Raw genomic sequence first — 27,579 nt, 5'->3', positions numbered from 1 at the left:
GTGCACGGAGGCAGTACTATAGGGGACAGATACCCGGACGGGCTCCCCCAAGAGGGCAGTGGCACCCAGAGACTTAGTTCACCTTGTTGTCAGAGTCTGCTTTGCGGTCGCACCATCACCGATGCTGCCTGAGTGAGTACATGGTCCTCCCCTGCTTCCAACCGTCCCTGCACACCCCTGCTCCACCATCATCCAGAGTCCCGGGGCCTTCCCCTACCCGTGGAGGGAACGTCATCTGGCTGCCCCACTCCATCTCCCCCGGGTACTACCATCGGCAGCGGCGGTACTCCCCTTACCGCGAACCATGGGTGGCGTCACAAACTCTTATCCCCTGTAAATAGTCCCCTTTACATTTGAGTGGTCGCAAGCCTCCGGGTCCAGAGACCCTCGAGCCACAGCAGACCCCAGATACCGCTGCAGGGGCGGCACATAAGTGTGCCTAGACTTGAACACTTCTGTTTGATGCTGGAAATCAGGTTGAAGGTGAGCCCTAGACTGGTAGGACCGAATCTCTTCTTTCTGTAAAATTTACTCTGTGAGAATGGACTGCACATACCACCTTATTGTGTGTGAGAGGAAAATAAGACCTCTAGTATTGAAAGACCTGTAATCTATTTGGATGAGCCCTCACTGACATATATGTGCCTACTGGATAAACTGTTTATTTGCTGAAATACCTTTGTGCCCAGAATAGGCTGTTTTGGTTTTGAACCCTTTGGAGTTTTATGTAAGTAATAATACTGCATGTTGGGACCAAACTGCATTGCCTGTGTGAATGCTACCTAATGCCTATCCAAAATTGTGAATCTTTACAATAAATGACTACCTATGGTAATGAGTAATGCCAATTACTGGGTGCAATGCCCCCTTGTCTTACTGGGATCCTTAGGCGGGCTTTGCACGTTGCGACATCGCAAGCCGATGCTGCGATGTCGCACGCGATAGTCCCCACCCCTGTCGCAGGTACAATATCTTGTGAAAGCTGGCGTAGCAAAAATTATCGCTACGCCGGCTTCACATGCACTCACCTGCCCTGCGACCGTCGCTCTGGCCGGCGACCCGCCTCCTTATTAAGGGGGCGGGTCGTGCGGCGTCACTGCGACGTCACACGGCAGGCGGCCAATCGGAGCGGAGGGGCGGAGATGAGTGGGATGTAAACATCCCGCCCACCTCCTTCCTTCCGCATATTCTACGGAAGCCGCGGTGACGCCGGTAGGAGATGTTCCTCGCTCCTGCGGCTTCACACACAGCGAGGAACAATATCGGACCGTCGCGTCAGCGTAATTATGGATTACGCCGACGCTGCACCGATGATACGATTACGACGCTTTTGCGCTTGTTAATCGTATCATCAAGCCTTTACACACTACGATGTCGCAGGCGAAGCCGGAAGTACGTCATTTTCAATTTGACCCCACCGACATCGCACCTGCGATGTCGTAGTGTGCAAAGCCCGCCTTAGTTTGAAGCTTACAAAGGCTCATACCTGTGTGTAGTATGAGTTTCTCCCTTGCTGTCTGGTGTTCCTCTGAGCACTCTAGCTTCCTACCATATTTCATATAAAGTCTTCCATAATGTATTTCAAATATAGAGATTAGACAAAGTAATACAATACAATATATGTACAGTGTTGCAGAATATCTTGGCACTATATAATTCACAGGAAAAGCACAATGAATAAAGTCTCTTAATTTTTATGTTGATATAAAGAAAATGCAAATCTGTGTTTAAATAATAATAATAATAATAATAATAATAATAATAGTGCATGGTAAAATGTGAATCACAATATGAAGGAGCAGATATTAAAAGAAGAAGACTTCTTATCTGTCTGTCTTCCTAACGTCTTTCTAAAGCTGGGTTCATACTAAACGACAGCGACAACGACGTCGCTGTTACGTCACCATTTTCGGTGACGTAACAGCGACCTTGTAAGTCGCTGTTATGATCGCTGCTTAGCTGTCAAACACAGCAGAAGCAGCGATCATAACATCGCTGTGCTACATGTGCAGAGAGCAGGGAGCCGCGCTTAGTGCTGGCTCCTTGCTCTCCTACAGTACACATCGGGTTAATTAACCCGATGTGTGCTGCAGCTACATGTCACAGTGCAGAGAGCAGGGAGCCGCGCGCACTGCTTAGCGCTGGCTCCTTGCTCTCCTTGCTACAGTATACATCGGGTTAATTACCCGATGCATACTGCAGCCACATGTCACAGTGCAGAGAGCCGGCGCTGGCAGCAAGAGCGGAGGCTGGTAACCAGCGTAAACATCGGGTAACCAGGGAAAGGTCTTCCCTTGGTTACCCGATGTTTACGCTGGTTACAGCTTACCGCAGCTGCCAGTGCCGGCTCCTGATCGCTTCATTTCGTCGCTCTCTCGCTGTCACACACAGCGATGTGTGTGTCACAGCGGGAGAGTGACGACCAAAAAATGAAGCAGGACATTCAGCAACGACCGGCGACCTCACAGCAGGGGCCAGGTCGTTGCTGGATGTCACACACACAGCGACAGCGACGGGACGTCGCTGCAACGTCACAGAAAATGGTGACGTAGCAGCGACGTCGTTGTCGTTGTCGCTGTGTGTGACACCAGCTTTATTCTTTTTTTGCCCCCTGGTTCCTGAACAACTTTTTGGTTCCTTTCAGAAATCTCTGCTCATTTACTTTAATGGGATTTTCCATTGTTCTCTACTTTTTGGAATCCAAATTAGGTATTCATAACATGTGACTGAAAAAGGTAAATCAGAGCTAAGGAACATCTGGATCACCAGATGTTATGGATCTTTAAGTACCAGCATTAACCCAGAATATGAAAGAGAAAAAATCTACGCATGCACCTGTCATCCAGCAGGTCTCTCCACCAACACAGATCTAAAGTGGTGAAAACAAAAAACTATTGATAATCATCGACACCAAAGAGATCTCAACAATGAAGTAGAACGGAAATGAAACCGTAAAGTTAATTTAGGTGACATTCTTCTCTGAAATGATGCTCCAGATTGGCATTCTGGCTTCATTTATTTTCATATATGAAAAAACAGACCAATTTCATGAGTGTGCTACATCGGATTTTCATCAGTGTTTCGTTAGTGTTTCACTAATAACAAAAAAGACAGTTGCACTCTGAAATGCGAAAACAAGTAATCAATGAATGCAAGAATATAGATATGCATTACTGCTTAAAGAAAACTAGGAAAAATTGAGATATTTAGCATACAAAAATGGCCATTTATATATCTGCCCAGTAGCCACTTCAAGTCATATCTCATTACTGGGAACCTACACTGAACTGAAGCCTCTCTCTGGGTAAAAAAACCTCCATGTGTATGGGCTTGTAGGAACCTGCTACTGGAAAATAAAATAACCTGTGGCTATTGGGGGAGGGGTGCGCCGTCAGAGGGCATGACTCCATAATCTAGACAGAAAGACTGACGGCACTCCAAAATGCAGTCTGAACAGGTGCAAAACTGAACATAACATATAATAACAAAAAACAGCTGCATTCTGAAATGCTAAAACATGTAAACAATGAATGCAAGAATATAGATATGCATTACTGCTTAATGAAATCTAAGAAAAAATTAGATATTTAGCATACAAAAATGGCCGTTTATATATCTGCCCATTAGCCACAGGTGATTGTATTCTCTAGTAGTAGGTTCCTACATGCCCACATACATGGAGGTTTGTAACCCAGAGAGAACAGTTCAATAGGATAAGGCACTTCTACCCAAAAATAATTGCTAGGGTGCTCAGGCAGGTTTCCGAACCATATAGAGCAAAATATAAACAAGGCATTCCTAGATCCAGTGAAAAAATATTTTTTATTTTTTATTAAATGCTCAGTGTAGTTAGACGTTGCGGCCAAAACATGGCCTTCTCAGTAACTAGCACCTGAGTTGAGGAGGAATAGATCTATTCCATAATCTATTCCTCCTCAACTCAGGTGCTAGTTACTGATGAAGGCCATGTTTGGGCCGCAACGTCTAACTACACTGAGCATTTAATAAAAAATAAAAAAATATTTTTTCACTGGATAGGAGTGCCTTGTTTATATTTTGCTGTAATCCAGAGAGAGGCTTCAGTTTAGTGTAGGTTCCCAGTAATGAGCTATGCCTTGACATGGTTACTGGGCAGATATATAAATGGCCATTTTTGTATGCTAAATATCTCAATTTTTCCTAGATTTCCTTAAGCAGTAATGTATATCTATATTCTTGAATTCATTGTTAACATGTTTTAGCATTTCAGAGTGCAAATGTCTTTTTAGTTATTATATGTCATGTTCAGTGTTTCACTAATAGTGATTTTCTGATATGCAAAAAAAAAAAGAAGCAAGTCTGAAATACCATTACAATGATAGTAACAGACAGCACTGATTGTACACGGATAACATCCATGTGCTGACACTGATTTTCATGGACTCATTGGCTTATATGGGTGATTTGGTTCCATGACTTGAATCAAAAATGAATGTCACCATGATCTTTTCGCACATACAAATGCCAGAAAAAAAAAATGGAAATTTGAATAACACCACAGATTAAAGTGTATGTGCTCTATCAGTCTGCAATTTCCTATATAGACACTGAAAAGAAATGAATCCTTGGCATCCATCCTGACTATGCCAACATACCGACACTTATGCCGGCGTCACACGGGACGATGTATCGTGCGATCGCATGAGCCATCGCACCTGCCCCCCTCGTTTGTGCGTCACGGGCAATTCATTGGCCGTGGCGCACAAAGTCGGTAACCGCCATCACACGTACTTACCTCCCACACAACCTAGCTGTGGGTGGCGAACATCCTCTTCCTGAAGGGGGTGGGATGTTCGGCGTCACAGCGATGTCACACAGCCGCCGGCCAATAGAAGCGGAGGGGCGGAGATGAGCGGGACATAAACATCCCGCCCACCTCCTTCCTTCCGCTTTGCCGGCGGGACGCAGGTAAGCTGCAGTTCGTTTCCGGGGTGTCACACGGAGCGACGTGTGCTGCCTCGGGAACGATGAACAACTGGTGCAGAGAAGGAGGAACGACATTATGAAAATGAACGACGTGTCAACGAGCAACGATAAGGTGAGTATTTCTGCTCGTTCACGGTCATTCAGAGGTGTCACACGGTACGACATCTCTAATGATGCCGAATGTGCGTCACGAATTCCATGACCCCGCCGACATATCGCACGATATATTGTACCGTGTGACGCCGGCATTACTCCTGAGTGTATACGCCCAAAATTGGGCACAAACTTAGTGTAGACCAAACCTTAGTATTATCAGTAAGAACACTGGTTTAGGTGATACTTCACAAATATATACTTTTAGGAAATGTCTTTTTGGGCTTTTTTTGGAACATTTACCTCCTCTGAAATGTTTACTACACTCTACAAATTAAGTCGGACATGATTTCTTCCGTTTATGGATTATCCAACAGCAAGTCCAAGAGGCAGTTTTGAGTTGAGTAAAATACACCTGCGCTCTAATTATGTAATTACTCAATTCATAGAAGACTGTAGCGTGATACATATAGGAAACACCAACGTGTAGGAGCCAAAACTAACCTTTAGTTAACCAGCAAATGTATCAATGTTATATAAACAAGAAAACACAAAAAACACTATTTCATTAAGGCAGTTTTCTCTCCAGGTCTGGCTTGTACAGAACGGCTTTCCATCTCTGACAGTCCTAGATATGTCCCAGACAGCATGATAAATGTGACATCATTTCCTCTAGGTTGTCCTTCTGTTAGGAAATCTATAAGGCCTAAAACAGTCTGAGTATTTACCTCGCTCTGTACACCTACAGAAGACCCTCCTGGCATGACCAATATTTTGAAACTGGTAACGACATTGATATTGTGATCTCACCGTCATACAACAACTTACACTTCAGAGACTAAATGTCGCCATAAATTATATCAGTCGTCTACAATGTAAGAACATGTGTGCTGTGTTTGGTCCCTTGACGGTTCAGGCAGTTGCTATTTTTCTATCTACACTTTCACATTCTCTTTTATCTGACCTTTCTATTTTGCTTTTTGCAGTTCTTGTTGCACTTAACAAATCTGTTTGGGGAGTGAGCGTAGCCATGTGTTGGGAGGTAATTAAGAACGAAATAATGAGGTATGACCATTTCATACCTCCAATGTACAGAGAAAGGCCAAGTATATACTTTCAATTGAAATTTTAAAAAACAGCTTTTGTTTGAAATGTAATTTACCTTTTGGATTAAACGCATTACATTTATTTAGACTTTTGTGTCTCAAGCATGAAGACCTCGGTGATAAGTGCCGAAACAAATGATAATGCCTAATCCATTCTTTTTTTAAATTGATGTAAGTGACTAAGTTTCGATCCTAGAGCGTTTTACTGCTCTGACATTATTATTATTATTTATTATTATAGTGTCTTTTATTCCATAGCGTTTTACATGTGAAAAGGGATATACATATTAGGGACACGTACAATAATCAAACAATACAAGGCACAGACAGGTACAAAAGGAGAGAGAACCCTGCTTGCGAGGGCTCACAGTCTACAGGAGATGGGTGAGACTACAGTAGGTGAGGGTAGAGCTGGACATGCGGCGCTATGGAGGACTAAAGATTACTGGGTTACTACAGGTTGTAGGTTTGATGGAAGAGGTACATCTTCAGGTTCCTTTTGAAGGTTTTCAAGGTAGGTGAGAGTTTGATATGTTGTGGCAGAGAGTTCCAGAGTATGGGGGATGCACAGGATAAATCTTGGATGCGATGGTGGGAAGAGGAGATGCAAGAGAAGTAGAGAAGGAGATCTTGTGAGGATCGGAGGTTACATGCAGATAAGTACCAGGAGACTAGGTCACAGATGTAGGGAGGACATATGTTGTGGATGGCTTTGTATGTCATGATTAGGGTTTTGAACTGGAGTCGTTGGGCAATGGGAAGCCAGTGAAGGGATTGACAGAAAGGGGGAGTTGGGGAGTAGCGGAGGGACAGGTGGATTAGTCGGACAGTATAGTTTAGAAGGGGTGCAAGATTGTTTGAAGGGAGGCCACAGAGCAGGAGGTTGCAGTAGTCCAGGCAAGAAATACTAAGGGCATGCACTACGGTTTTTGCATCTTCATGGGAAAGGAATGTACAAATCTAGGAAATATTTTTGAGTTGGAGGCGCAGGAGGTAGCGAGGGTTTGGATGTGTGGCTTGAAGAAGGGAGTGGAGTCAAGGGTCACCTCCAGGCAGCAAGTAGGTGGGACTAGAGAGAGTGATCAGCCATCAACTTTAATTGGTAGGTCTGTTGGGGGGGTTGAGTGAGGAGGAGGAAAGATAATGAATTATGTTTTGTCCATGATAAGTTTTAGAAATCGAGCAGAGAAAAAGGATGAAATAGCAGATAAACATTGTGGGATTTTGGTTAGTAGGGAGGTGATGTCAGGTCCAGAGAGGTGGATCTGCGTATAATCAGCAAAGAGGTGATACTGAAAGCCATGGGACTCTATGAGCTGTCCCAGGCAGAAGGTGTAGATGGAGAACACAGGGGTCCAAGAACTGAGCCTTGGGGGACACCAAGGTTTCAGTCAGTTGGATAATTGATGCCAAAAAGTTACAATTAAAGGGAACTTGTCATCAGGTTTTTCCCATATAAACTGTGGCCACCACCAGTAAGCCCTTATATACAGCTTTCTAAAACACTGTATATAAGTACCTAAGCCGATGTGTATAACATAAAAAGACCCTTTATTATAGTCACCTATGGGGTGGTCCGGTCCGATAGGCGTCGCTGATCTTGATTGTGTCCTCTTTCTCTGCTTCGTGTGGATGACGTATCCTATGTAAACCACACAGTGCCCTCCATTTCCATTGCGCTCCTGCTGATGCACACCTCTCTGCCCTGCTGAGAGCAGAACAAAGTGTTGTAAGGTGTATGCGTGGGCAGTCTTTGACCTTTCCCCACACCTGCGCATTACAGTACTTTGCTCTCTACTCAGCAGGGAAGAAAGAAGTACATATGAGACCAAAGGAGAACACTGTGTGGATGACATACGACATGTCACCCATATGAAACAGGGAAAGAAGACGGCGATCGCAATAAGAAAGGAGGTGCCGGATCAAGATCAGCGGTGCCCATCAGACCGGACCGCCCCATAGGTGAGTATAATAAAAGGTCTTTTTTATGTTATACAGACGGCCTGGGACTTATATACAGTATTCTAGAATGCTGTATATAAGAGATTACTGGTGGTGGCCAGAGTTTATATGGGAAAAAACCTGGTGACAGGTTCCCTTTAAGATCAATACCATGGACTGCATGTCTGCAAAAGTTATTCCATTTTATAGTTTTACACAGTTGGCCACAATAATATAAAAAACTACAGATATCACATACAAAGTCTTATATGGGACAATGATGAATAGGAAAGGGAAAGTGGAAGGAAAGAAGTGAGGCTTCTCAGCAGGAAATGATACCAGATATCACCACAAGGGTGATTAGGTTGTTGTTGGAACAGGAGGGAATGTTTGATCAAGACCAATCTCAAATGGCCACGTCATTAGACTGATATTTTCATCCCACCTGTTGCCATATTTATGGTTTCTTTAGGTAATATTATGATAAAGACATGAGTATAGAAGACGGACTGCTGCCAATTAGTTCACAAAGGGGTTGTCTCAACTTCTACAATTGGTAAAACTGAAACGTCCTTGTAAAAACAATCAATTTCTCATTTTACCTCTTATTAAATTTTATCGCTGTTATCAAGAATATTTTGGTTACTGGCCACCTCTCCAGTGTATCAGTATCAGAGATTGCTGGTTTCCTGGGAAAGGAATAAGAGCTTGCAAGCTGTTTGCTATTCAGCTTGTAAGCACTGCTCTGAAGCTGGTTAGAATGCTGGCATAATTTCCACACAAAAAATGTCTTTCTTGACTTGACTTTATTATGTGTTCTAAGGGCATGACCTTACATGTGACACTAAAGGGGGCTTTACACGCTGCGACATCGCTAATGCGGAGTCGTTGGGGTCACGGAATTTGTGACGCACATCCGGCCGCATTAGCGATGTTGCTGCGTGTGACACCGATGAGCGATTTTGCATCGTTGTAAAAACGTGCAAAATCGCTCATCGGTGACATGGGGTCCATTCTCAATTATCGTTACTGCAGCAGTAACGATGTAGTTCGTCACTCCTGCGGCAGCACACATCACTATGTGTGACGCCGCAGGAACGAGGAACCTCTCCTTACCTGCCTCCCGGCCGCTATGAGGAAGGAAGGAGGTGGGTGGGATGTTGCGGCCACTCATCTCCGCCCCTCCGCTTCTATTGGGCGGCCGCTCAGTGACGTCGCTGTGACGCCGCACGGACTGCCCTCTTAGAAAGGAGGCGGTTCTCCGGTCACAGCGACGTCGCCGGGCAGGTAAGTATGTGTGACGGGTCTGCACGATGTTGTGCGGCACGGGCAGCGATTTGCCCGTGTCGCACAACAGATGGGGGTGGGTACCCACGCTAGCGATATCGGGACCGATATCGCAGCGTGTAAAGTAGCCTTAAGCCAAAAAAGTGCACCAATATTTCCACACACATTTTTGGCACAAAGTAAATAATCTAGTATATACTGTAAACTAGACTAGACAGTATTAACCCCTTAAGGACCAAGCAATTTTTCAGTTTGTGCTTTCACTTTTTCTTCCCCTTATTCCAAGAGCCTTAACTTTTTTACTTTTCCATACATAAAGCCATGTGAGGGCTTGTTCTTTGCGGGATGAGTTGTATTTTTGAACAACACCATCCATTTTAGCATATGATGTAATGGTAAGTGGGAAAAAATTCCAAGTGTGGTGTAATAGCAAAACAAGTGAAATTATGTAACTGTTTTTGTGGGTTTTATTTCCAGAGTTGTTTTAACCATAAAACTGACCTGGCAATATGATTCTGAAGGTCAGTATGATTATATAGATACCAAAGATATATAGTTTTTGTTTTATTTAAGTATTGAAGAAGTAAATCCGAAATTTTGAAAACCAAAATCTTTCTTGTGTCGCAACTTTCCGAGAGCTGTAACATTTTAAAATTTTGTTATATAGAGCTAGATGATGTCTTTGTTTTTTGTGCTCCTGTGCAGATGTTTGTATTCATATTATTTTGGGATATATACAATGTTTTGATAGTCTGTTATTATGGAGAATTGTTGCAGAGAACAAAAAAAGTGCAATTCTGGAATTTTTACTTTTTTTTAATAGTTTATTAATCATATTAATTTATTTTATATTTTGATAGATCGGAATTTTACAAATGCAATGATACCAAATATGTGTATTTTTTATTTCTTAATTTTTAATGTGCTATAAGGGGGGTGATTTCAACTTTTATATTTTTTTATTTTTTTCATATTGAAAAAAAAAATTTCTTTGTGCTGAATGTAATAGTCCACTTAAGGCTGCTTTACACACAACAATATCGCTAGCGATCTCGTTAGCGATGTGACACGCCAGATCGTAGATACGAATTGCCGAGATCACACATAGGTCGTTTTGTGACCGCCACTACAAAACGACCTATGTGCGATCTCGGCAAATTGTATCTACGATCTGGCGTGTCACATCGCTAACGAGATCGCTAGCGATATTGTTGTGTGTAAAGCAGCCTATAGGGAACTTGAACCTGTAATAGTCTGATTACTTGCTGTAATTCCACAGCATTACTGTGTATAAAATAAATCATAGTCTCCTATGAACAGCAGCCATGGGCTGGCTTTGATAGAAGTACTGATATGACAGGCACAGGTCAGCTGACCTCTGGCTGTAATGACAACATATTGGTGTCATGCAATGGCATTGTGGGAGCCCCGATCAGGGATAAGAACATCAAGCCCCCCCCTGCTGGCATGCCTTAATTGCTGCTGTCAGAGATTAACAGCAGCATTTAACAGGGTAACAGCGTGTGAGGAGCATCTTATGGCCGCTTTACACGCAAGGACATCACTTACGAGATGTTGGGGTGACGAAATTCGTGACGCACATCCGGCCTTGTTAGCGACATCATTGCGTGTGAAACGCAGGAATGACCGTTAACGATCAAAATTACTTACCTAATCATTGATCGTTGATGCATCCTTCCTTTCCAGATTATCATTGCTGCAGGAGGTACGATGTTGTTCGTCGTTCCTGCGGCAGCACACATCGCTATGTGTGACACCGCAGGAACGAGGAACTTCACTTCCTGCGGCCGCCCGCAATGGGGAAGGAAGGCGGTGGGCGGGATGTTTGTCCCGCTCATCTCCGCCCCTCCGCTTCTATTGGGTGGCCGCTTAGTGATGCCGCAGTGACGCCGCACAAACCGCCCCCCTTAGAAAGGAGGCGGTTCGTCGGCCACAGCGACGTCGCTAGGCAGGTAAATAGTGTGACGGGTATAAGCGATATTGTGCGCCACGGGCAGCAATTTGCCCGTGACGCACAACTGACGGGGGCGGGTGCTTTCCCCAGTGATATCGGTAGCGATATCACTGTGTGTAAAGTGCCCTTAAAGCAGGCAGATTACCCATAATGGACATAGTGCCTCATGGGTCGTTTATAGGTTAACCCTTTACCATCAATTTTTTCAATTTATGTGGTAATTCTGGAACGCTTCAACGGATCCCAGGGATTTTCATAACACATTGTACTCATGTTACTATTAAATTTAGGTAAAAATTGTTTAAATTTATTTGTGAAAAAATACATTTTGGCAAATATGTAAAAAATGTAGGAATTTTTAAACTTCTTATTTGTATCCCTTTAAAACAAAGTAATGTAACACAAAACTGTTAATAAATAACATTTGACACATGTTTACTTTATATAAGCATCATTTTTTAAACATAATTTTTTTGGTTAGGAAGTTAGAATGGTTAAAAGATTGTCAGCAAAATTTCTCATTTTTCCACCAAAATTTACAAAACCAATTTTTTTTTACTTTTGTGACTTTCAGCAGCCTATATAACAGAAAATACCCAAAAGTGACACCATTTTTAAAGCTTCACCCCTCAAAGTACTCAAAACCACATTTATTAAGTTTATTAACCCTTTAGGTGCTTCACAGGAATTAAAATAATGTGCAAGGAAAAAATGAAACTTTTACTTTTTCCTACAAAAATCTTGCTTCAGCCCCAAATTTTGCAGTTTCACAAGGGAAACAGGAGAAAATAGACTTTAGAGAAACTGTACAATTTGTTCTACAATTTCTCCTATGTCGATACCCTACATATGGTGGAAAACGGCTTGGAAGGGAACACGTTTGGAGAGGCCCTGATGTGCCTAAACAGTGAAAATCCCCACAAGTGACCCCATTTTGGAAACTAAACCCCTCAAGGAATTGGCAAGTGTCAATGGTGGATGGGCTCTCACACAGAGATCTGCATCGTTATCAGGACCGTCACCGTTCCAGCTGCCTTGCACTGCAGCTCTCACAAACAGATCGGGAACTAGTATCAATTCACGTAACTGATACTGATACTGCTTCCAGTCACGGGGGGAGACAACCACTGTAGAATGCAGGAGGACCAGATTTGTATGTGAGAGACTTGCCAGCTCTAATTGTTTGGTGTCTGGTAAGTGCGATTCTTTTTGCGGGTGTCACCCTTCTTTTGGGGGGTAAACTTAGCAGTACATAGAGAAATATACTTCAAGCAGGTAATTTAAACTTTTTTATTTATGGCATGTATCCACCACTTACCACTATAGGACTGGTTCTGCACTATGAGAATAACAGATCAGATAAGAAAATGTGCATCTGAACCAGTAATAGGATTAACACAAAATGTTGATGTTCCAGAATGTGATGACATGATTACATTTGACTAAATGTTGATGTTATTTTTTTGTTCAATATTTAATGTGGGTTGCTGTTCATGGGAAAATATAAGACATCCCCTGAAAATAAGCCCTAGTGCTTCTTTCAGAGCAAAAAAATAATACAAGACCCTGTCTTATTTTAGGGAAAACACAGTAAGTACCAGAGTAGAATAGTGGAGGAGAAATAAAAATGAACCACTGCCGCATATTACATGGAATAGATGGGCTGCTTACTTATGAATGGAGGCAGCAGGTGGATTGTTACAGTGTCAGCTCTGTACTCTCTCCATTCACAAAACCAATACTCCTGCGTTATGCAGATCCTTCCAGGAGAGCAGACATGGGCTTTGGGTGGTTTACTTTAATCTGGCATTAATTAGACTATATAGGTATCAGGTTATACAATACTCTGTGTTATTGCATACGCAAAAAAAATATTATATAAAACTCCCTTGAAAAGCAACACAAATAGCCCAAAGATTAGGCTATGCCCCCTATTTTTGGCAAGCTTGAAGGACACCTTTCCTGCCATTGTGGTGTGTGTATATATATATATATATATATATATATATATATATATTCATTTATATAGCACTGTTAATTCCACAGTGCTTTACATGCATTGGCTGTCCCCATTGGGGCTCACAATCTAGAGTCCCCATCACCATGTCTTTGGGAAGAAACCAGAGGAAACCCACGCAAACACAGGGAGAACATACAAACTCCTTGCAAATGTTGTCCTTGGTGGGATTTAAACCCAGGACCCCAAGGCTGCATAGCTAACCACTGAGCCAATTGTGGGCCCCCATAGTGTCCTTTCTCATACATTCCCATAGTATTCCCGGTGTAGTGTAGATGATACACTTTGTGAATGGAATGTCGACTCCACATTCAATATTCCAATTAATGGGAACCTATGAGCAATTAACACAACTCTGCCATGTTGTACAGTGGCATTATCATTGTTTTACAAACCCCGGGAGATTTCTGCAGAATGTAAAGACAAGGTATGATGTGATCCTGAAACATTTACACAAAATATTACAATATAAGCCTAATAATTAGAGTTATTTCTGAAATGATAATTGAATTGTTTGATTCTTTACTTTCTGGCCATCTGAATCCCATATTGTATTTTCTATCTGTGCTGGAATACGTGCACAATGACTTATCCTTAAGGGTTACAGAATGTTGGGTTGAAAGCATTTTACAATGTGTCTAAACACAATGTAACTTCATGCCATACTAAAGTTATTAAGAAAACGTGAAGGGCCTTGAGAGTTACTTAAGTATAAACTGTCTGTTCTGACTGTAATAATCTACTACGGGCTGGTAAGTGAATTAAACGTTTTACATGAAGCTGTAAAACTCCTAAATATGTTTAAAGACATAAACAATGTCACAGACCCCACAAAATTAAGAACAGGTCACAGCCCCACACATTAGAGGCTGCTGATCCCGCGACAACACTCCCCTCTAGAGGCCACAGGGAGAACTGCTGTGAACCAGATGCTGACCGCTGCTTTCTCCCTGGTTTCAGGACAGTGAAGTTCATGTGGGTTCATTGTGCGTAATGGCTGCACATTGATGACAATCTAGGGATAGCTGTCATTGGGAAAACGCGGGATCAGCATATAATCTGAAATTATATCACTATACGGCAAAGTCTGGTAACTGCACCATGGGACTATGTGTGTGTACATGACATGTCTGGCCTCTTGTATATGAGAAAATGTGTATGATTCATTTGATTGGTTCTATTTGCACTAATGTGAATACATACCTGTCAAGTTCTTAAGATTCAACATAGAAATTTATACATGTGCAGAAATGTTTATTTTACTCACTTATATAGTGCTATTAATTCCACAGCGCTTTATAGACATGATCATCACTGTCCCCATTGGGGCTCACAATCTATATTCCCTATCAGTATGTTTTTGGAGTGTGGGAGGAAACCAGAGACCCCGGAGGAAACCCACGCAAACACGGGGAGAACATACAAACTCCATGCAGATGGTGTCCTTAGTGAGATTTGAACCCAGGACCCCAGCGCTGCAAGACTGCAATGCTAACCACTGAACCACCCTACAGTGCTAACCACTAAGTCACCCAACACTACTAATAACTGAGCCACTGTACAGTGCTAACTCCTGAGCCACCATACAGTGCTAATGACTAAGCCACTATACAGTGGTAACCACTGAGCCACTGTACACTGCTAACCACTGAGCTACCATACAGTGCTAACCACTGAACCACTGTACAGTAGTAGCCACTGACCTATCACACAGTGCTAACCCCTCAGCCACCATACAGTGCTGATGACTGAGTCACTGTACAGTGGTAACCACTGAGCCACCGTAGACTGCTAACCACTGAGCTACCATACAATGCTAACTACTGAGCCACTACTTATCATTTTTTTTGTTTTTTTAATCTATATTGTCCAAAAGACCTGAATATAAACTATAATGCAATTTCTGTAAATATTAATCAAAACGAAGCCATGCGGAACATAGAATTACCCCATAAAGATGGCATACAAGGGCAGGCTTCAAATGACCTGGACCCAAGGGCATTACATGTCAGGGGCTCCTTACCAACCACCACAGTAATAATACAATTGAAACAAGTTTATAAAGTGCATTTGAGCAGCATTTATCCCCTGCATTTTAGACCCTGCACCCAATCTTTACGGCTCTATCTGGCCAAGGGATGTGGGTACATTACATTTGATGGCCAAAGTCTTAGTCAGCCCCTACATGAATGGAAATACAAATGTATCCTCAGCTTGTCAGCCATGATACAAATTTTTTTATGCTGTCAAGTCTAATAAGATCTTTTCATAGTAGAGAGCCCCTTTAAATATGCCATATTTACAGAATGAGCAAAATAATACAATATATGTTTAGTATGTCTTCACAATATGTTTTTTTTTTATCAGCGCATCACACATTGCATACTACATTGTAATTTTTTAGTATTTTATATTAATAAATTTCACTTCCAAATAAGATTTGTTTTCTAGACTAATTACAATAAATGTCATTTTTCCTATTACAATAGTAATGTCAAGAGCCAGTTCTGTAATTCATTCTGGCGCAGAGTGATGAGTTCTAGAAAGGTATGGCTGTTTGGACACTTACCTGCGATTGGAGTAACCTGCACTTGCAGATGCGGAGTTTTGATCAGGGTAGTTGTGCTGCAGAGTGGATGCCGGGAACTGATACAAGAATCCAGTTCCACAGGTAAATCCCAATAAACTGGAAGACCAGAGCAGGACAAGAGGATAGCTCATGTTCATGAATGGGGAGATAATTCCAATATGAGAAAGCAAAGAGCAAATGTATTGTCAAGGAGGATGTATCATACACAGGCTGTAAGGATCTGCGGAGCTGAACTGAGCACACAGGAACTGGTTTCTCAAGGCATTCTCTGAACTAAAGTCCTTTAAATTTGGTAACGTTTGTTACAGTCATCGAAAAGGGGGCTGTGACAATTCAGCGCAGCACATGACTTGCACCACCTAGTGGCTATTCTGTAAACTGTTCACTTCACTTGGACATAATTAGCAGGTAGGAAATATATATATATATATATATATTATCATAGCCATCATACCTTGATTGGATGATGGAATAAAATCATATTTGCAAGTTGTAAGAGGACAGAGGCAATGTCATCAGTCAATGACTGAGACAAGAGCACAACATTCAGGAGAACCTCATCCCTTAGGCTGCTTTCACACTTGCGTTGTTTTGCATCAGTTGCAATCCGTCGCCTTGAGGAAATAACGGTATCCTGCAAAATATTTTGTCGGATTCCGTTTTTTCCCCATAGAATTGTATGTACAACGGATTGCGACTGATGGCCTTGCTTTGCATCCGCCGCATGACGGATCAGTCGTGGAACGACTGACTGTCGGGCGGCAGGAACGCAGCATATAACATTTTTTGAGCAGCGGAATCCTTATGTTTTCACTGCGCATGATCAGCTCTTGTGTTTAATTATTGAAATCAATGTCTCTCTCTCAGCGGCCGAACAATCAGCTGATCAGTCGGCGGCAGCTTTCGTGAACAATCAGATGATCAGCCGGCGGCAGCTTTTGTGAATAATCAGCTGATTTGGAGGTGGTAGTAGCCTCCTTTCCTCTTGGAACCCTTTGCAGCTGCACAGGTTGCACCACATGTCCTTTCTGTATTTGATATACGCCGGGCGATCAGTTGATAGTTCACAATAGCCGGCCGCCAGTAAGGCCTGTGCCACACTCATGTGAAAATCACGCATGGGGCCACGAGACACGTATTTTCCTTGTGTGTTGTGTGAGGTAAGTACGTGTTTCCAGTACGTGTGGTCCACGTGTGTTCTCCGTGTGCTATCCGGGATAACACACGGAGAACCGGTAATTTGCATACTCACGTGGTCCATGCTGCTGTCCAGGGTCCTGATCTTCGGCTCCAGCCCTGTCCACTCCCCGCTGACGCTGCTTCCGGCCGAGCGGAGGGGCGGAGATCAGCACCCGTGACATCACACCCACCTCCTTTACACGTTCATAACGAGTGCCAGCCGGCAGCAACTGTTTACTGTGGAAGATTCAGCAGGGAAGAAGGAGGTGAGTATTTGTTTTTTTTATTTTATAATAAAGATACGTGTTTCTCCGGTCCGTGTCACACGGGACCGCATCCACACTACATCCATGTGGTACGGGATCGGGCCGTGTGACACCCGTGATGCCAGAGGATACATGGATATGTTAGCTGTTTTTAAACATGCACAAACGTACAATCCACACGGACACACGTTCCGTGTGGATTTACGTTAATGTGCCTGTTACCATAGGGTAACATTGGTCCACGTGTGTACGTGTCTCCGGTACGTGAAAAAACTGTCAAACACGTACCAAAGGCACGAACGTGTGACAGAGGCCTAAAACAGTAAAAAAAAAAAACAACGGATCTTTTTTTACAGCATCAGTCACATCAGTTATGCCATTATCTGCAACGCATCCATTGCATCAGCCACACAATGGATTGCAACTGATGCAAAATGACGCAAGTGTGAAAGCAGCCTTAGATCTATGTCATTATTGAGAATGTATATGACCTGCTTAGTAATAAATGAAGAGATACAAAAACTGCTTTATAATGAGGTTCATGCCTGGCAGTTGGCTGCTAATTTGATGCATTATTTTTTTCTAGTAGATCCTAAAAAGAAAACTAAAATGTAAAATTAGTATTTTGTAATTATGCGTAATATACATTCTTTGAATTGATTGATAAAAGGCTAGTCAAACTCTTTTACAGAATTCTTCATAATATATCTAATGTAAACTGATGACCTATCATCAATATCAAATACAGGGGAGGACATATCAGTGATGCAACCTGTGCAGCTGCAAAGGCTTCCAAGAGGAAAGGAGGCTACTACCACCTCCAAAGCAGATGGGATGTGCAATATGTATGAGCTATTGGACAGCCAAGGGCCCATATACTGTCCTTGCATAGGGGCCATCTTCTGTCTGTGTCCACCACTGATTAGATCAGTTGAGGTACAACACCTGGCACGTCCTTAATTCAGCAGCTATTTTCTTCATTATTGGCTGGGTACAGTGGCGTACCGTCAATAGAGGCAGACCTTGCCACTGCTACGGTGCCCGTGAGGTGGAGGGGCCCAGAGGCAGCTGCCCGCTGTGTGAACATTTTCACTTTCTCGTTCATGCCCCTGTGGCGTCACCAAGCAGCTGATTAAGGCCGCTGGGTACCCTCACTGATTCTATAGCTGCAGGCTGGCCGCAATGTAGAGATGCAGTCTCACTCACTGCACACTGTGCAGGCCTGTGCTGAAGAGGAGGGAGTGGCCAGGCAGCTTCCTCTTCCAGTCAGAGAGCAGTGGGAGATGCCAGGAGAAAAACAGCCAATCAGGAGAGGGGGCGGAGCTTCTTCACTACAGCGTGGGAAAAACAAAGATGAACAGGAAAACAGAGTAGAGACCATAGAAAAGAGAGAAGAGCAAACAAAGCATTAAAAACAGTGAGAAGCAGAGAACAGAAGGAATTGAAAGAGAAAGTGGAGGAGAGGAGGAGATGCCAGGAGGACTGACAGGAAGTGCAGAAATGAGGCCGGAGTCACTATCATCATCTCTCACATCACAGGAGCAGGTGAGTATTATAATGTACAAATGTCTGTGTGTGTGTGTGTGTGTGTGTTTGTGTGTGTGCTGCTGCTGAGGTGTGCCATGTGTGTGTGTGTGTATGTGTGTGTGTTGCTCCTGTGCTGTGCCATCTCTGTGTGTGTTGCACCTGTGCTGTGCCATCACTGTGTGTGTGTGTTTGTATGTGTGCTGCTCCTGAGCTGTGCCATGTGCATGTTGCTCCTGTGCTGTGCCATAACTGTGTGTGTTGCTCCTGTGCTGTGCCATCTGTGTGTGTGTGTTGCTCCTGTGCTGTGCCATCACTGTGTGTGTTGCTCCTGTGCTGTGCCATCACTGTGTGTGTGTGTGTGTTTGTGTGTGTGCTGCTTCTGAGCTGTGCCACGTGTGTGTATGCGTGTGTGTTGCTGCTGTGCTGTGCCATCACTGTGTGTGTTGCTCTTGGGCTGTGCCATCAGTGTGTGTGTGTGTGTGTGTGTGTGTTATTCCTGTACTTTGTAGAGTTTTGCTGTATTTCCTAATGCTATAAAGGGGGTCATAATCATTACCATTATATGGGGGAGACAGATGTGAAAATTTATATTGTATGTGGTGAGGGGCACGAAGGAGGACATTGCTACTTTAGGCCAAGTTCACATATTGCAGATTTTTGGGGGATTTGCAGTGTGAGCCCACAGGTCTTGGTGCAGTGGCCTTTGCTCAGTAACAGGACAATGGTTATATTCAGACTCTATGTGGTGATATTTGGTCATGGAGTGGCGGCATTATTTTGCAATGTATTATTGGCCTTGGTATGGTGGGTGCTGTTCAGTAACACTATGTAGTATGTGTTATTTCTAACTATAACCCGCCCACAGTAACGTGTATGTCACCCTCAGTAATGTGTGCCGACCCCCAGTAGCATGTATGATGATTTTTTTTTTTTTTATTGGGAGGGGGGGCCCATTCAGACTTTTGCTATGGGACTCCATGATTTCTATGTAAATAGAAATCATGAGGCAGGTTTTTGTTTGTACTGTGCAGCATACTGTAAAAGTTAACACAAAGAATTCAGTGATGTATCTATGTCACAATGTGACTGTGGGATAGCGAGGGACAGGTGCACCTATGCTGTCTCTCAAGCTAGGGGTCTCAAGGTCATCCCTAACCTCAGGGTTACCCCTAATGGTGGAGATGCCTAATTCTCATGCCTGGCTATACTTCTGACCAGAATTAATGTGATTCCTCGCTCCAACTAGGGAAGGACTGGGATGGAAATACAAATAAAAACAGACAGGGGAAAACCAAAACGCTGACACACTGCAAACTCAGTGGAACAAACAATGAGAGACTCAAGAGAAAAGAAAGATCAGTATGTTACCAGCAAAAAGACATCTCCACAACCACACATAGCAACAAGCACTACAACAACCAGTTAGTCTGGGTTACAACACCTCACCAGACCAGCTTAGATAAACTATAGCTGGCATAGAAGCAAGGATCTAGCCAGCATATATAGGGTCAGAACAGATATGATTGGCTCCCCATAACATGTGATCAAAGGAGACTCTCAAGCAGACTAGCAGAGATTAATTCTTGCCAATCTGCCTACAAATTACTAATCTGTTGGTCAATGATCAAGTCAGCTTGCGCTGATCAGACATCAGAAAAGTTATCAGGCGAAGTGTCAGAACCTGGAGTCTGAACAGATCTCGGCACCACCATGATAGTTGGCGGCTTGTAAAAACTCCGTGTGACACTCTCTTATCCTCTCTGTGTTGTTTATTTAAGTGCAATGCTTGTTTCAGCATCAATAGATTATCATTATCAAGAAACGGTAATATTCCTCACATAGATACACATATGCACCCTTACATGCACACTAAAGGGTACTTTACACGCTGCGATATCGGTACCGATATCGCTAGCGAGCGTACTCGCCCCCGTCGGTTGTGCGTCACGGGCAAATCGCTGCCCGTGGCGCACAACATTGCTAACACCCGTCACACGGACTTACCTTCCCTGCGACGTCGCTCTGGCCGGCGATCCGCCTCCTTTCTAAGGGGGCGGTTTGTGCAGCGTCACAGCGACGTCACATGGCAGCCATCCAATAGCAGAGGAGGGGCGGAGATGAGCGCCCGGAACATGTCGCCCACCTCCTTCCTTCCTCATTGCCGGTGTACGCAGGTAAGGAGATGTTCATCGTTCCTGCGGTGTCACACATAGCGATGTGTGCTGCCGCAGGAACGCCGCACAACATCGTACCTGCAGCAGCAACGGTATTTGGAAAAGGAGTGACATGTCAACGAGCACCAATTTTTCACGTTTTTGCGCTCGTTGATCATCGCTCCTTGGTGTCACATGCTGCGATGTCGCTAACGGCGACGGATGTGCGTCACTAGCGACATGACCCCGACGATATATCGGTAGCGATGTCGCAGCGTGTAAAGCACCCTTTATTCTGAAAAGTCACCTGAAATAACAGGTACACTTTAATTCTTCTCTTATTTACTATGTGTATCTTTTTATCACATGGTGTTTGGCTCTAAACTCGCTGAGTGTCATCAGATGCTGTTCAGACTACAGACTGACACTCCACACTATGCCTTCTCTGGTGGTTCTGAGTTGAACAGGCAGGCTTGGGCGTCAACAAGCTGTGTGCTCATTAGTGATCGGGCTAATAGGAGTTCATTTCTGCTAGCCTGCTGGATACCTTTTGGATCACATGTTGCAGGAGACCTATCATAGTTACTCCTCGCCTTTTTAAAATGAAGAAATCTCTCTTCCCATGCTGACTATAGCTTTTGCTAATCCGGTCCATGTGCTGTTGTGTTCCAGTTGCTGATGAATTACTGCCTGCTGCTTGGTGTGCTGTGGAAACCCTCCTGTCATCTAATTATTTCATCCCTGCTCTTTATTTCCTCCTTATCATGTACTGTCTTGTATCTCTATGTGTGCTAGCTGTTTGATAGAGTTTTGGTTTCCTCATTTGTTCATATTTGTGGGTTCAACCGCTCCTGTCCCGGCCCTCCCCTAGGGTTGGGGTGATTACATTAGGACTGTGCAGGAGCAGGGCAAAGAAGGCAGCCCAGACATTTTCACCATCAGAGGTATCTCTGGGATCAGGGGCAGCTAGGGCTCCCTAGGTTGAGGGCCAGATTAGGAGCCCCAGTCCCCGGTTATTCCCTCACACCCCAGGACACTAAAGCGGGCTTTACACGCAGCGACATCGCTAGCGATGTCGCTGCCAATCGCACCCGCCCCTGTCATTTGTGCATCACGAGCAAATCGCTGCCCGTGGAGCACAATATCGTTAGGCCCCGTCACACATACTTACTTTCCCTGCGACGTCGCTGTGGGCGGCGAACCGCCTCCTTTCTAAGGGGCCGGTTCATGCGGCATCACAGCAACGTCACACGGCAGGCGGCCAATAGAAGCGAGGGGCGGAGAGCAGCCAAAGGAAAGACACACCCACCTCGTTGCCGGAGGACGCAGGTAAGGTGTTGTTCGTCGTTCCTGGGGTGTCACACGTAGCGATGTGTGCTGCCTCAGGAACAACGAACAACCTGCGTGCAAAAGCAGCAACGATAATCGGGATTACAACGACCGGACAACGATCAATGATAGGGTGAGTATTTTTGATCGTTCGTACGTGTCACACGCAACGACAAGGCCGGATGTGTGTCACGAATTTCGTGACCCCAACGACATCTCGTTAGCGTTGTTGCTGCGTGTAAAGCATAATAAAGTCACTCTCACTTAAATATCACTGCTGTATATAATACCTATCTATTATGTATCTTCCATATCAAAAAAACATTAAACTCTTAGTTGCCATTTAGATCATGGAACAGAAATTAACTAGATTGTAGAGGAGTGGGTGTGAGTGCTGGAGAGCACCAGGCTGCTGATTCTACACAGTATCTTATTCAATGGGCAATTATTATAGCAATTATTAATTCTAGTTCATATGATGAGGGTGGAATACTTTGTGCTTTTAAAAAACACTGCTACAATGTATAGGCCCAGATACCACATTCCATATAATATTGCTTCTACGTACCTTTCCAAATATAAGCACATGTATTAGGTGGTATTGCAAAAATGCTGGGTCTGTGTCCAATTTGATATATCACTTGGATGCCAATTATGGGTAAGACAGGAGGGATCAGTGAAGTCTTTTCTATAAGCATTTGAAACCATCTCCATCTGAGATTTTGTAAAACATCTGTGCTCTTTGCATACTGCACCGAACTGGTATAGATAAATATGAGAAGACAGCATTGAAAAATAAAGCGGGAATGGTTTAGCTATTATGTAATGCAGAGCCGTGTCCAAATGATGTTTTCAAGGTCAACCTCAATTTTCTTCCACCACTTCAATGACATGTGAAGGCTCGGGTCTGTTCATACTGGCACTAAGGCTACTTTCACACTTGCGTTGGATGGCTTCCGTAGCATTGCGTTGTGTGACGGATGCAATGGATCGTTCAAAACAATGGAAAGCTTTTTTTTTTTTTTTCCTTTTTACAGTTTTACCGGCAGCAGACTATTGTGAACGATCAGCTGATGGCTCTCAATAGCCGGCGGCCAGGCGCTCAGCTGAGCGCTCTCACATGCCGGCGGCCGGGCGCTCAGCTAAGAGCTGTCACATGCCGGCGGCCGGGCTCTCAGCTGAGCGCTGTCACTTGCCGGCGGCTGGGCTCTCAGCTGAACGTTCGGCCACCGAGAAACAAAATAAAGTTTCTGTGATTTAAAAAAAAAAGAGCATGCGCAGTGAAAAATAAATGTTTCCGTCGCTCAAAAAAACGTTACATGCAGCGTTCCTCCTGCCCGGCGCAGCGTCAAAATAACGATGCTGCGTCGTCCAGCGTATGCAACGCTGACAATTGCGTTACAGTGCGTTGTCCATACAAGTCTATGGAGAATAGCGCAGTGCGTTAACGGACTGCGCTATTCTTCATAGTGACGGACTCCGCTGAACGCAAGTGTGAAAGTACCCTAACAGTCTCTGTCAGGAGTTTTGCTGGTCATTCCTGTATTATTAATGGCAGCTTGCCTGTATCCTAAAAATGTGACAACCCTGATGAAACACAATAACCCAGTACAGTGAATGAAATAAGTATTGAACACATCACCAATCTTCTGAGTCAAAATATTTCTAAAAATGCTATTGACATGAATTTCTCATCAGATCTTTCATGACTGCGTCACGGCGTGATGTGATGTGGGGGTGATCTGAGATCAGAAGGTCACAACGTGTAGTTGATCGCAGATCCTCTTTACTGCCCGTGCCTCGTTTATCCTGAGTTGGCACTTATTTAATTCCATCTGCTGCTGAAGAGGTTACGTTTCTTTTCTATCCTGCTGTAGTCTAACACGTAGTTTTAATCTCAGCTGCTGCTACTCCCCTCTTCTATAAGTAGCCACTCCTCACTCCTTTCTATAACGGCTATAGTTCATATATATGGTGTCCACTTTGAAGGAGCTGGCAAAGCTGAGGTGTCGCTTTTGTTGCAGCTGAGAAGTTCTTCCTGGAGAAGCTGTTGAGTGTTATTTGTTGTGACTTTCCCCATTCTATTTGTCTTACCATCATCGTTGTTGCCGTGAGTTTCGCTGGCTTTCACTAATCAGGATGAGTTTAGGGCCAGCGAGGGCTTAGACAGCGCACAAGGAGAAGGACCCATCTATGGTCGTTAAGGAGTGCAAGGATCAACCTCAGGTAAGAGTTAGTAGGTGAACCCTCTTCCTAGAACCTTCTGTTGTATTGCTTCCCTGGTTCTCCCATTGTGTTGCATTGCTTTCTGGGAGTTCCCTTACTCACAGCATGACTTAATATCCAGTCCACGTTTTTCCAGCAGTCTAATATGAATCAGTCGCAGCTCTTCAACAACAGATGCAGAATTTATCTCTGGAAGTGACAGAACTGCAGTTACAGGTTGTGCAGCAGCTGCAGCAGATTACAAGTTTGCTTATCTTGGCTCACAGCCAGACTCAACCAGAACTCAAGGTAACCCTTCTGGACAGGTTTTCTTGGGGAGGGGAAAATTTGTGGTTTTCAGGGAAGCTTGTAATCTTTATTTCAAGTTTCTCTCTCACTCCTCAAGGAGTGAGGAACAGCAGGTAGGGATTGTTCTCTCACTCCTGCAAGGGGATCCCCAGTCTTGGGCCATCTCCCTTCTTTAGAGACTGCTATGGCTTTAGCTATCCGAATTGATAGATGCCTCAAGGATAAACCTGTGTTGACCCTTTTTTCTGTTGATCTCCCTGGGGGTGAAAGCTTTCCTGTGGTTCTGGATGAACCCAGATAAGGGGAGCCTCTTGTCACTCTGAGCCTCCTGTGGTTCACCGCAAGGTGGGGGTTTGGGTCTTTTGCACTAAAAAGTGTTTTTTTGTCGGTGTCTGTACTTGAACAAAAGAAAAATCTGTCTGAAAAACTTCTGTCCCCAGGCTGCGTGGAGGATTACAGAATGGAAGTATATATTTCCTCCACTTGTGCATTTCAATTTGTCCTACCCGCAGAGGTTGTTATAGGTGGCCAATATGGTGGACACTCGGTTTGCACAGACACATTCAATTATTTCAATTATTCTGGCATATCTACACTGTCCACTTTGAAGGAGCCTGGCTCTGGAGAAGCTGAGGTGTTGCTTCTGTTGCAGCTGAGTAGTTCCTACTGGAGAAGCTGTGGAGTATTATTTGTTGTGTCTTTCCCCACCTGTTTGTCTTACCTTACTCATGTTGTCGTATTGCAGTGGCGCACTGACCATCACTAGTCATGGTGAGTTCAGGGATAGCGAGGACTTAGGCACGTGACGGCTCACAGGGGAAAGAACTTGTCTAGGGACGTTAGGGAGGGCAGGGATCAGCCTCAGGTAAGTGACCCCTTTCCCTAGCGCCAGGGCCTTCTGTTGTATTGCTTCCCTGGCTTTCACATTGTGTTGCATTGCTTGCTGGGAGTTCCCTTGCTCACAGAGTGACATTAGAGCCGGCCCAATTTTTTCCAGGAGTCTAATATGAATCAGTCACAGCTTTTTTAGAACAGATGCAGAGTTTATCTTTGGAAGTGACAGAACTATGGTTACAGATTGTGCAGCAGCTGCAGCAGATTACAAGTTTGCTTGTCTCGGCTGACAGCCAGACTCAACCTGAACTAAAAGGTAGCCCTCCCGGACAGGTTTTCTTGGGGGAGGAATACGTTTGCGATTTTCAGGGAAGCTTGTAAGCTTTACTACAAGTTTCTCCCTCGTTCTTCATGAAGAGAAGAACCGTGGGTGGGGATTACTCTCTGACTCCTGTAAGGGCATCCCCTATCTTGGGCCTTCTCCCTTCCAACCGATTCTCAGTCCTTTCAGTCGGTAGATGACTTTTTGTGGCACTGGCCTCATTTATGATGACATAGACCGAGTTTCCCTTGCTGAGTCCAAGGTACATAGACTCCGGCATGGGGTTCGGTAAGCAGAGGATTTTTGTTTAGAATTCCGCAGATGGCTAACTGACACCAGGTGAAATGACCCTGCCCTTAGAAATGATTTTTGTCAGGGTCTTCACTATGCATCTGACTCTTCAGATTCCACTGCGGCTTTAGCCATCCAGATTTATAGATGCCTCATGGAGAGACCTGTGTTGATCCTTTTTTCTGTAGATCTCCCTGGGGATGAAAGCTTTCCTGTGGTTTTGGATGAACCCAGATAGGGGAAGCCTCTTTTCTCTCTGGACCTCCTGTGGTTCACCACAAGATGGGGATTTGGTTCTTTTGCAGTCAAAAGTGTTAGTTTGTTGGTGTTTGTCCTTCGCTATTTGAAATAAAGAAAAATATGTCTGGAAAGCTTCTGACCCCAGGCTGTGTGGAGGATTACAGCCTGGGAGTATATATTTCTTCCACTTGTGCATTTCAGTTTGTCCTACCGAGGAGAGGTTGTTATAGGTGGCCAATATAGTAGGTGCTCGGTTTTACCTAGATACATGGTGTCTATTGTAGTATTCTGGCATATCTACACTGTTTACTTTGAAGGAGCCTGGCTCTGGAGAATCTAAGGTGTTGCTTATGTTCCAGCTGAGTAGTTCCTACTTGAGAAGCTGTGGAGTATTATTTGTTGTGTCTTTCCCCACCTGTTTGTCTTACCTTCCTCATGGTGTCTTATAGAAATGGCGAGACTAGTGTCTCGCTGCCCATCACTAGTCATGATGAGTTCAGGGACAGCGAGTGCTTAGGCACGTGATGGCACACAGGGGAAAGGACCTGTCTAGGGACTTTATGGAGGGCAGGGATCAGCCTCTGGTGGTGATCCCTCTTCCTAGAGGCAGGCCCTTCCATTGTATTGCTTCACTGGTTTTCCCATTGTGTTGTGTGTTGTGATCCCAGTGTGACAAGATGTCGGTAACAACCCATTCAATCAACACAAGCAAAGAAATAAAACCATCAATGTGGAAGAAGGTGCTTTGCTCAGGGTCAGAAGAGACCAAAGTAGAACTTTTAACGCTAAATGTAAAATGCTATGTGTGTCGGAAAACTAACACTGGACATGACCCTGAAAACACCATCCCTATCTTTACAAATGGTGTTCGCAGCATCATGCTGTGGGAAGGCTTTTTTCTTCAGCAGGGACAGGGAAACTGGTCAGAATTGATGGCAATATGGATGGAG

The 27,579-nt window shown here is 44.1% G+C and overlaps 1 protein-coding gene across 2 annotated transcripts in view; it reads right to left on the bottom strand.

The window, feature by feature from the left end:
• The window catches only part of COL26A1 (collagen type XXVI alpha 1 chain), a 642,742-nt gene extending 626,559 nt beyond the window's left edge, over positions 1 to 16,183 (bottom strand). For both annotated transcript variants that reach the window (XM_075333239.1, XM_075333240.1), the window contains exon 1: positions 15,954 to 16,183. In XM_075333239.1, coding sequence (XP_075189354.1) covers positions 15,954 to 16,111 — 158 coding nt within the window. In that variant the 5' untranslated portion in view covers positions 16,112 to 16,183. The remainder of the gene's footprint in view (positions 1 to 15,953) is intronic.
• Between the last annotated feature and the right edge of the window lie 11,396 nt (positions 16,184 to 27,579).

This window comes from Anomaloglossus baeobatrachus, chromosome 2 (genome assembly GCF_048569485.1).
Source record: "Anomaloglossus baeobatrachus isolate aAnoBae1 chromosome 2, aAnoBae1.hap1, whole genome shotgun sequence".
Classification (NCBI taxonomy): Eukaryota; Metazoa; Chordata; class Amphibia; order Anura; family Aromobatidae; genus Anomaloglossus; species Anomaloglossus baeobatrachus.
Note: the sequence above shows the minus strand (reverse complement) of the source record. Positions and strands in the feature narration are given on the sequence as shown.